This window comes from Actinia tenebrosa, unplaced genomic scaffold (genome assembly GCF_029948245.1).
Source record: "Actinia tenebrosa isolate PJP-AT-01 unplaced genomic scaffold, QUT_ActTen_1.0 PGA_scaffold10__47_contigs__length_13832649, whole genome shotgun sequence".
Classification (NCBI taxonomy): Eukaryota; Metazoa; Cnidaria; class Anthozoa; order Actiniaria; family Actiniidae; genus Actinia; species Actinia tenebrosa.
This window is the reverse complement of record NW_028292570.1, coordinates 219,677-231,268: the sequence shown is the minus strand read 5'-3', so window position 1 is coordinate 231,268 and position 11,592 is coordinate 219,677. Positions and strand designations below refer to the sequence as shown.

General features: G+C 37.5%; 1 protein-coding gene across 1 annotated transcript; it reads right to left on the bottom strand.

The window, feature by feature from the left end:
- Nucleotides 1–7,002: 7,002 nt before the first annotated feature.
- On the bottom strand, nt 7,003–11,197 carry LOC148912635 (uncharacterized). Its single transcript, XM_089026784.1, has 3 exons — nt 11,158–11,197; nt 10,545–10,683; nt 7,003–9,014 (listed from the first exon to the last, which is right to left on the bottom strand). The coding sequence occupies exons 2-3, from the start codon at nt 10,657–10,659 to the stop codon at nt 7,003–7,005; spliced, it is 2,127 nt and encodes a 708-aa protein (XP_088882910.1). The 5' UTR covers nt 10,660–10,683; nt 11,158–11,197.
- Nucleotides 11,198–11,592: the final 395 nt, after the last annotated feature.

Below are 11,592 nucleotides of genomic sequence, written 5' to 3'. Positions count from 1 at the left end.
ACAGTTTCTTTCGAGGAAAAAAACGCCCCCAAAAATGTATTTTGAAGACGAAGTTCCAAATTTTGACTTGTGTCAGGGCCACAGGCATAACCCTATGGTCTCATGCAGGTCTTTCTGATCGTAATATCATGACAATCTCTCGTTGGTCACCGCAAAGAGATTTCCCTCAGGAGCTACAACACACGTCCTCCGTCAGGACAGCTGCGGTTGTTCAGCGACGTGCTTTCTCATGATTTAAATGCACCGCCCAATAAAGAATACAAGTATTTCAAGGAAACAGTCAGCAGCTTCAAACTTTTTCCAGCGATAGCTCTTCAGCTCCACAAAATATCTTCTCGAGGCAAGACGAAACAATCAACTTCGCTGCCATGTTTTCTCGCTGTCAAATTGAGCAAAACCACGTTTCTTTCAACCGAGAATTCCATTCACAGTGACACTTGTTATCCACTTTTGATCACTTTCGTAAAGATAATCAATTCTGAAATCTTTTATTAAGATTTCTATTCAATCTTTGGACATTTCTTTGTATTTGTTTTAAAGTTTTAGAATGATAAATATTTAAAATAGCTAGCGATTCTTTCTCGCTTCACATTTGCCTCCTTGGCGTTTATTACACAAAATTTGATTGGCTAACGATCGAAGTTCGTGATGTATGGAGAATTTGTATTTTGATATGAGAATCAAATTCAAATAAAGATTTATTTTCTTGCAAGTGGTAATGTTTTCCCTTAGTATTTATTTTATAAAAGCAATAGAAAACTTTTTTCTCTGTGTTTACAGAGCCTGATAGCAACACGAGGGGAGGTTGGGAGAATTCGAGACAGTTATACAAACCCGAGACGTAGTCGATGTGTCTTACCAATGACATATAATATGACTGAGCATGTCCCGACAAAACTCTAAAATAATTCTAGTCTACTTTTTTGAGTTTTTAAATAATTATACTTACCTGCGCGGCAGAGTAATAAATCGGATTCATTGACTAAGTGAGTACATTTGCTAATACCGAATGTTTGAAGATGTCTGGTCACCACAAAATCTGTCTCATTCATTTTTCCAAACTTCCGGTAGGCGGTTGAACATGAGAACAACAACTTTAGATCAAGAATTCTTTCTTTCAAATATTCTCAAAGTAAGCACATTTTTTTACTTTGTAGCCTTCAAAAGTTCAGCATTCATGTTAAATAACAGCTTACAGGTAATTCTGTCACGAAATACAGGAATTTTGAAGCTCGAAGAAACTATAAATGATGTATTGCTTCGAACTGACGAGAATTCGATGACTTGTGTATTCTGTTGTAATCCTTTATAGAACCACTTAATTATTGCTTGGATTTTAGCTCTTTATGACCAAGGTTAGTTTGCTAAATGCTTAGTGAGTAGGTCAACTTTATTTAAAACTTTATTTAAAACACGCTTGCCACGACAACTTTTAGCTGATTTCCACAAGGGGCGTGTGGACTAAAAATAGAATTAGATCAAAAAAAAAAAAAATATATATATATATATATACAGCATAAGCTATTTATCTAACTATCTATAATATGCTTAAAATCTTATTATTTCAATTGTAATAATTATATGTATAAAGAGATTTCATGTATTTGATAAAGAAATAAAGAGGTCATGTATCTGTTATGGGTGGGAGCTCGAGTCCATTTTTTGGGAAAACGACTTAGTATTTTTCTGATTTCTACAGTCCTCAGTTAGTGAATTCCAAAGCTTAGCCCCATCATAACTAAAGCTTTTTTTCATGTATTCCGTTTTAGGGAATGGTAACTGTAGCGAAGTGGAGGACCCTCTAAGGTTATAATTTGTGATTTTTTCTTTTTTGACGAAAAGTTCAGAAAGGCAGCTTGGGGCCATATTATTTAACACTTTAAACATTTGCTTGGCTTTGTTTTTTCCCCTCTGGGACTCTAAAGAGACCCAGCCTAAAGCATGTAAAGCTTCAGTGGCGGGGGTGTCATTTGATGTTCTCGTAATTACCCTTGCTGCTCTATTCTGGAGCTTTTGGAGTCTTTTTGAATTCCCTTGGCCGAGGGTATCCCACACTTCGCTACAGTAATTAAAGTGGGGATAAACTATTGAATTATAAATAGAAACTAAAGTATCCTGATCAACATAGTCCCGAATTCTTTTCGTGGCCCCTATTCCACAGCTTACTTTAACAGCAACATTGTCTATGTGCTGGTCCCAATTTAAATATTCATCTATTTCGACCCCAAGAACCCTACTATGATGAACCCGCTTTAGGTTCTTATCACTGATATGGATAGAGGGCTGATAGGGAATGTTTCTAAGCTTGTGATGGGAGCCAATTAATAAGAATTCGGTCTTTGCCACATTTAGACTAAGTTTGTTTGCTAACAACCAATCTTTCAAATGTTCCAGGTCATCATTCATGGCCAACTCCACTTCCGGTAATGTCTCCCCAGATGTTGTAAGGTTTGTGTCATCGGCAAACATTCGAGGAGTTGCCCACCTCAAACACTCTGGCAGATCATTAATGTATATCAGGAAGAAGAGTGGGCCGAGAATGGATCCTTGTGGAATACCGCATGTAATTTGGCACTCAGACGACATTACACCACTAAGCTGGCATTTTTGCTTACGATTTGATAAGTATGATTTTATTTGTGACAGGGCATTTCCAGTGATACCATAAAGTTCAAGTTTTTGAAGAAGAACTCCATGGTCCACGGTATCAAATGCCTTCTTCAAGTCCAAGATCACAACCAAATTAAATTGTTTTCTATCCATATTGATGTACCAGCTGTTTGTGCTCTCTAGTAAAGCAGAAGCAGTGGAGTGTTGTCTGCGAAATCCAAATTGAAGCTTTGAAAGTATTTTATTTTCAGTGAAGTGATCGTAAAGTTGTTCATAAATAATTTTTTCCATTATTTTACTAATAACTGGCAAAATTGAAATAGGCCTATAGTTGTCCGGCATATTTTTTGAGCCCTTTTTGAAAAGAGGCAGGACTCTGGCCATTTTCCACTCATCTGGAAAACAACTTGAAATTAGGACACTATTGAAAATGTGAGTTAGTGAAGGAAAAATCGTACAGGCTGCTATTTTCAATATTTTGCCAGATATTTTATCTAAGCCAGTGGCTTTTGAATTTGAAAGGCTGTTCAGGAGTTTCAATACTTTTGCATCTGAAACGAGTTTAAAACGTGACATCTTTGAATTACAAGGCTTGATAAAGTGTTCAAAAGTTATGCCGGGACTTGCCATTGTGCTTGCTAGATTTGGACCAATTTTAGAAAAATATGAATTGAAAGCTTCTGATATATCCTCAGGAGAGTTAAGAATTTGGTCATCAATCTTAAGTTCATTCACAATGGTGTTTTCTTGTGTTCGCCCAAGCAAACTATTGATGGTTTTCCAAGCCTGTTTGGGATCATTATTTTCATTCGAGATCTTATTGCGATAATAACTTGTTTTTGTCTGACGCAAGGCAATGGTAACACTGTTCCTAAGGGCTTTGTATGATCCCCAGTCATCACACAGCTTAGTTATCATTGCCTTGCGTTTAGCTTTTTCCCTCTCTAGAATTAATCCCTTTATTTCACTTGTCAACCATGGGACGCTGAAGGCTTTTTTCCTTTTAGACTGAATTGGGGCATGTTTATCTAACACACCTAAAAATAAATGCTTCCACAAAGCCCACATTTCGTTCGTGTTAGAACACAAAACGATTTGTTCCCATGGTTGAGAGGTAAGATCCTGAACAACGCTTAGTTGATTGAAATTTTTCATGTTGCGCACTTCTACAGTTTTCGCTTTTCCATGCGAGCTTCTATGAGGATTTATTTTCCGTATACCAAAAATCAAACTATGGTCACTGGGACCTATGTGAATGACCCCTGATGAGTTGATTTTCTCAGTAGATGAAGTAACAAAATGGTCAATTAGACTTTTTGAATTAATTGTAATGCGCGTGGGTTTTTTTATCAACTGAGAAAGTTGGTAAGCTTCATATAATGACTTGAGCTTTTTGGTACAATTATCTGTTGGTCTTTTCGTTAGGAAACAGCAATTTAGGTCCCCTAGCAGAATATGTTCTTTGTCCTCATCATCCTACGGAAGCTCTGGGGGGACTTCAGACTTCAGACTTCAGACTTCACACTTCACACTTCACACTTCACACTTCAGACTTCAGACTTCAGACTTCAGACTTCACACTTCACACTTCACACTTCACACTTCACACTTCACACTTCACACTTCACACTTCACACTTCAGATTTAATAGTTGGTTTTATGGTCGTCCTGTGTTTTAACACCGGCAGCCGGCCATTTATTGCTTTGTATGCTTGGTGTGCTGAAGACAAATGCTCAGGTTCAGTAGTAATGGACAAAAAGGTAATTCAGATTATAGCATACTTAATGTTATATAACAAAGGTTGATTTTCCACTAATTAGCTTCTTTCGACTGCTTGAGTGGGAGACAAAATTAGTGAACTAGTGGATTGCTATAAAACGCCACGAGGTAGGGCTAGCCGAAAAATATCTATGCTAAAGAGCAGCAGTTGAAGTTAATATTATATAGAAATGCTAGCCTAGCATTACCATGTAAGAAAATGAGTATGTATGGGATATAAAAATGCTAGCCTGGCATTACCATGTAAGAAAATGAGTATGAATGGGATAACACGTGCAACAGAGCGTCTTGCATGATAAGGCGCCGAGGGTAAGCATGTTGCTTGGTGTCAGAGTAGATGAGGAAAGAATAATATATTTGATTTATTAATAATTTTTACAGACCAAGTGGCTGCTAGTTGTAATTCTGTTTACTGGATTTCCATATTGCTCAGGAGAAAACAGAGAACGTCTTATCACGTACTATTTTCTAAAAGGATACAGATATGTGGAAATTGTGGCTACACTTCTAACAGTCCATGGCATAAAACTATGTGTGAGACAGTTGAAAAGGATATTGTCTCGTCTCCATCTGAAACGAAGAGTGTTTTGTGGCGACGCAGTCCGATATTGACGATATTGTCAGGGCAATTGAACGACAACTACAGGACAGTGGGGGGGAGTATCGGGTATCGAACGATGTGGAGACGCATACAAGAAGAGCATAATTTGCGTGTTAATCAAAAAACCGTAAGGCAACTCATGAAAGTTATTGATCCGATAGGAGTTGAAACAAGGAAACGTCACAGACTATCTAGAAGGAAGTACGTTGCACCTGGCCCTAATTATTTATGGCATGCTGACGGTTATGACAAACTTAAACCTTTCGGGTTTGCTATTCATGGTGCTATGGATGGATACAGCAGACGAGTTCTATGGTTACACGTGTCCCCAACGAATAATGATCCAGCGGTAATTGCTTGGTATTACCTGAAATACTTGGAACAGCATCAGCAAGCCCCAAGAATTCTCCGATGTGATTTGGGCACGGAAAATACAACAATCGAGGTTTTACAACCATTTTTCCGCTACGACTGCAACGATGCATTCGCTGGGGTGAAAAGCTTCATGTATGGGAAAAGCACAGCAAACCAAAGAATAGAGGCATGGTGGGCGTTGTTGAGAAAGTCCTGCACAGGTTGGTGGATAAATATGTTTAAAGATCTCAGGGATAGGGGATTGTACAATGGTCATGATCCCGTACACATTCAGTGTTTAAGGTATTGCTTCATGGGTGTGCTTCGGGCTGAGCTTCAAAGGACAGTTAAGGAATGGAACTCTCATCCAATCAGAAGCAACAAAAATGGAGAATGTCCATCCGGTAGACCAAATGTCATTTACTTTTCACCTGAATTGTATGATTCAGAAAACTTTGGGATAACGGTGGACGTTGAAGACGTTGAAATTTGTTTAGACGAATATGCAAGTCCACCACCTCCTGACTACACTGATGACTTTCTACAACTACTACATCTGCTAAGGCCATTTGCAGAGAGACCAAACACAGTTGGTGCAGCTTGCGATCTGTATGTCGAACTTATTGAAGAGCTACGCTGTTTGTAAAGGGAGTAGACTTGACAATTAACACCGACCTTGATCTGGATGTCAACTACATTTTTACTTGAAGTTTCCAAACATTTTCGTAATCAAGACTTTGTTAGACTTATAGCTCGCTTTAAATACTGAAAAAATACAAGTTTTATTATGCTTTTATGACATCAATTACAATAACTGTGACATCTTTAATAAAAATTTCTATATCATAAATAACAGTAGTTCAATTATCATCAACGATGATGATACTAATAATAATTATGTCATCAATTATAATAACTATCATATTTTCAATCATAAAAAATCAAGTATCATCAATAACAATAACTATGATAACATAAAGTATATAATCTCTAATAATCAATCATTACCCTAAGCTCAACCAAGATCGAACGCATGTGTACGAACGGCCAGAGTACGACAAGCAGAGGGGATTGCCTTTATGTGTCTTTCAGGATTACCTGAAACTGAACAAAAACCGACTGTATATTTGTTTAAATAATTAACGCACAACGCCGAATGGAATAAAGTATAAAAACTAAAAGTGTGTAATTTTTTAAAAATATTAAAACTAAACATAGTGCGCGCTAAATAGCGATAAATTCTGCTAATCCTATTGTTTTCAATAGGTTTTTAAACAATACTTTGCATTATTTAGACCTATAAAAATAGCACTGTATAGGACTTGATAGTGAAAACTATTGCACACTTTTACTGTTTGTACTCTATCGTTTAAAGATTCCTTTTCAAAAGTAATTTTAAATATGATTATATGTCTAACTATAACAAAACATTCAAAACCTAAAGTTCTCCTGTCATTTGCAGTCGAACGGGCTATTAACGCCGGACTGTCCAAAACTTACTGCATGGAGTTTCAATTTCTCTTTAGTACAATCAGCAGAGGCGGATTCAGGATTTTTGAACGGGGGGTGACTAGTCAATCCCGTCACCACCCCTAAATCCGCCTCTGATTTAGTGACACACGGACGTAATACTGAGAAGATGTTCAAGGGCTTTGACTTATTTCCCCCTTGCCCAAAATGACACCGCATTAAGGATATCAATTGCACGTGGACGTTTCGTTGGATCGTACTCCAAACAGTTGGTTAGAATAGGAGGCAACTGGTTTAATGCTTCAGGGCTTTTCTTGTTCTTCAGCAGTGATTCCACATCGACACAAGCCTCCCCAGATACGTCTTGCCAACAATCTTTTTCTGAAACAAGCTCAACCAATGTGCAACCAAGGGACCATATATCTGAGTGTAATGTTCCTGGTTGTTTGTCCAGTAAACATTCAGGAGCTAGATATTGCGGCGTACCCGGGACTCCATTGGTAGCTGTGGTTGCTATTCCTGTCTTGATTTTGCTCAGTCCCATATCGCACAGTTTCGTCGCAACAGATTTCTTGTCAACTAGGACATTTGCTGGCTTGATGTCGCGGTGCACTACTGCAGGTTTCAGATGATGCAAATAGGTCACTGCTTGACATATTTGTTTGGCAACAAGGACTTTGTCTTGAAGCAGCATTTCTCGATGGCTGTGTGCTTCAGAACTTTCATCACAAAATAAAATATCTTCTAGGTTAAACCCGTCCACTAATTCTGACACTATGTAAACAGAATTCTTAAGCAGGGACATGGCCATTATTTGGACGATATTGGGATGGCGAAGCATACTGTGTACCTGCACTTCTGCTTCAAAAACAGGTTGCATCCTTTTGGCATTTCGCAATTTTATATGTTTCAATGCAATCGGAGTTCCCGCCCATACACCTTTATATACCACTCCAAAAGAACCTCTTCCAATTTCATCTCTTGGGTTGAAGTCAACATCCTTGATGTCAATGATTGGCAACTTGCAAAGAAGAAGACTAGAATCAGCATCATCGTGAACTTCTTCTATTCTAGGCAAAGGTTTGCATCTCCAAGGCTTAACCGCCACAGAATCTGAGACTTTCGCTTTTCCTTTGCTTTGTACTTCAACCTTGTAATCCCCTGTTGCACCAACCGGAAGGCAACACAAACCATGTCCTTCTTTGATTATTTCTCCATTAAGATACCATTTATAATAGGCAGGGTCTCCATGGCAAGCAGCAACAACACATAGTAAAAGCTTGTTGTCGTCATATCCCCAAACTTCAGAGGGGGGATGGAGAATGATTTCATTTGATGTGTGGTCCATAGGACACTGAGGAAAACTGAAACTTTCTTCAGACACTTCAGACTCTGTATCGGCAAAATTCCTCTTGAGATAACAGGTGTTGCCTTTTGTTATCTCAGTTACTGTAAAATTGTTTTCTAAGGGATCGTAGTTATCTAGTTTGGTGTCTTGTGTGAATGGATCATTCAAACACTGTAGGTCGTAGCACTGGTGTCTACATGAAGATAACGATCGCATGATAACTTCAGAGTATGATGACTCTTTAGTTTCTTCGTATGTGATATCTAAGACATTGCTTTTTACGTCAATGTAGTCGCCTTCTGCACTGTAAACACCATACTTTGGAGTAGAAACGTTGGTCATTGGCTCGTACTCTGACGTTGGCGTTTCTTTCTCATCGCTTTTCTTGTCATCTTGTTGTGGTATTTCAGTCGTCATTAAATATATGCACGAACGACTTGCATAGAGGCCTCGACTACGGAGGTACTCTGGGTAGGTGCATTCCTTTCCCTCAGTGTCGGAAAATTCGTCGACAGGCTCTTGCTCGAAATTGCCAAGTTCAACTTTCATGTTCTTTAAAGGACCGTGTATGGAAGTACCTCCTGGAAAGAACATGCGTTGCCCTTCACTTTTAAGGAACTCTACAGTTACGGCGTTATCATCAGTGTATGTAATTTGACGAATAGAGCCCCCGCCAGTTCTTCTCACTTGCTTGAACCTGGCGCCTTGTGCTCTATGTAGCCATCCTATTCTTATTTTCTTCTGCTTTACTTTGCTTTCGGTCTTTGTGGATGCAGGCTCTTTTTTTTTTACATTCTTTCTTTCGTTTTTTATTTTGTCGATGGCTCGCCTTATTTCTTCCTTCCTGTTATCTAAAACAAATAATATTTTCGTGTTATTTTGATTGCAGTCTATTTCTTGCCATAATTGTGATAATAATAATAATGATAATGATGGAAAGTTTATTTCATATTTCCTTGTTTTACGCAAACAATTTACGTACAATTGACTACTTGAAAACATACACCTACTTGCAACAACGTTGTAATAGGAAAAAAGAACATTTGTAGTTTAGTGGAATAGGAATAAATTAGGTTGACAAAAGAAGATCACTGAAGCTGAACTCTTTCTTTTGTCTTCAGAGTTCAGCTTCATTGATCTTCTTTTGTCTTTAATTTATTCCTTTCTCACTAAATTACTTATGTTCTTTTTTCTTATGACGTTTCTGCAAGTAGGTGTATAAACGTTTTGATATGAGACCGTTAAAGGAGCTGATAAAATTAATAATAGTAATAATAACTAATAATAAATCAATATTTGTCATATTTTATATTTTATCCTTTTGATACTTGAAGGCCCACCAGGGGTATGATTTACAACCCCCTGTACTCCTTACCAGTTAGTAATTTACACTCAGTGGCGTGGCTAGAACCCAGGAAAAGGAAAAATGTGGGGGGACACCCATAATAAAAAGATAAAAAATTTTAAATTTTCATATTTTTCCGGATACATTCTAACAAAGTTTCTTAAATTTTTGGGGGGCACTCCCCCCCCCTCCCCCCTGCCCCCTCCCTAGCTACGCTACTGATTTACACAGTTGGTTGATTTGGATTGGCTGGAATTATGGGGAAAATGTAAATTAGGTATGTAGTTAGTTTGACAGACAAACAGAGCAAAGGGGAGAGAAATTAAAGAGGTAACGGGGGGGTTCTAACTCTTTTGATAATTCCAACCACAATGTAGATTTAGACTACACTAGTGATCTCGAACCGTGTTTCATAGTCCCGTTAAGTCAGGTGGATGAATCTAGATGTTTTTTTCCCTATATCATTAGTGATCTTCCTACAGTGTTTCATTGGGGTATCGATCAACAAGATGCATCTACCTGACTGAATAGACCATGGTCATTGGATGAAAAACTCCTGAATTATTAATGTATTTGAGAATTGTAGTTACATGCATTTTGGCATAGGTTTTTATCTACAGGAGTAGCGGATGGGGAGGGAATAGCCAAAAATGACATATTCTGATCATCTTTGGCCACCCCAGGAAAAATGGCAGTAGTTTTTAAAAATCCTTACTCAATAAGATAGGAAATTTAAAAATTATTAACAAAGCTGGTAAATCCAAAATAGATAATTAAATATAATCTAATAATAGTAACAGCTTGATTTTTGTCATATGAGAGCAACCATATCAAGCTATGTTGTATCTCGCAAAGAAGATTTGTGAGGTTATGTACTACATTTGTCAGATAATGTGTCTAGGATGAACAAAAAGGGGAATTGTTTTTCAAATCTCTGTAGCAGCCTGTAGATAAAGGCTAGCTTGAGGCTAATGTTTTTTGTTAAGCTAGTGTTATATTGTGCCATTTTAATGAGTTAATGATTTCTAGTCCATACCTTGTATTGGAGAGTTGACTTGAGGATCATTATTTCTTGGCAATATCATGGCTCGCAGCATTGCTGTCTCTCCGATAGCCAAACCCATTGCCTCAAACTGGTGATCGGTCACCATCCTTAATGCCTTAACACTGTGCACCTGGTATAATATAAATTGATGATGTCATTAAGAAACTGATCAGTCATTTAGAGATTTGCTTAAAAGAAAATCCTGGAGGCAGGTGTATATATAGTATATATCATCTTAGATTTATACTTTATATATTTAACTTTTTTATCATATTGTATTTTTTCTGTCAGTGCTTCTGAAAAGAAAATAAAGTGTGTATGTATATATGTATGTAAAAGGTCAAACAAAAAATCTCAGGAAATTAGGGGAGGTGGTCAGGTGTGAAGAAAGGATGGAAAATATTATTATAGTTTTCTAAGTTCTTCCTTTTTACATTTGAGAACAAAGTATTATTATTATTTTGCCAGAAATGTGGAAATCTCTAAGCAAAGAGAGGGGGGATTGAAACACAACAAGAATTACTTAAATTTCCAAAAAATATACTATGCCCTGTTATTTGTGACCATAATTTCAAAATTGCACATTATGACATGTGGTACTCACTTTATTCTCAATAAATGTGTTCTTCCGCCTTTCCAAATTGGCTGTTTCCAGTACCTGATATAGCTAGAAATTATTAAAAGTGACTGGTTAATGGGTGTCTCTCTAATGGCTACTCTAAAGGTGGCTTTTTCATTATCTAATACCACACCAACATTTAAAGTATGCATGCTAGTATCCATCCAGTACAGGCACCAAGTAATGAAGTGGGTTATAAAGGGAAAATTTGCAAATAACTTTAGATTAATCATGCATGTTGGGTTACCTGTGGTGCAGCTTCTCAATAATGTCAAATCTATAATCTGTACCATAGTGACCTCCCTTAACTTTTACATTTAGGTTTATTAGTACCAAGATTACATCGTTGAGGTTCATATAAAAAAAAATGAAGACCCGTTATTAGAGGAAGTTCGACAAACAACGGACTACCCTGCACGG

Bases quoted from the DNA above. Each gene is read 5' to 3' on its own strand.
- LOC148912635 (XM_089026784.1), bottom strand. From the start codon at position 10,659: ATGGTGACCGATCACCAGTTTGAGGCAATGGGTTTGGCTATCGGAGAG. The intron at 9,015-10,544 runs GTATGGACTAGA...TATTTGTTTTAG, and splicing joins AGTCAACTCTCCAATACAAG to ATAACAGGAAGGAAGAAATA.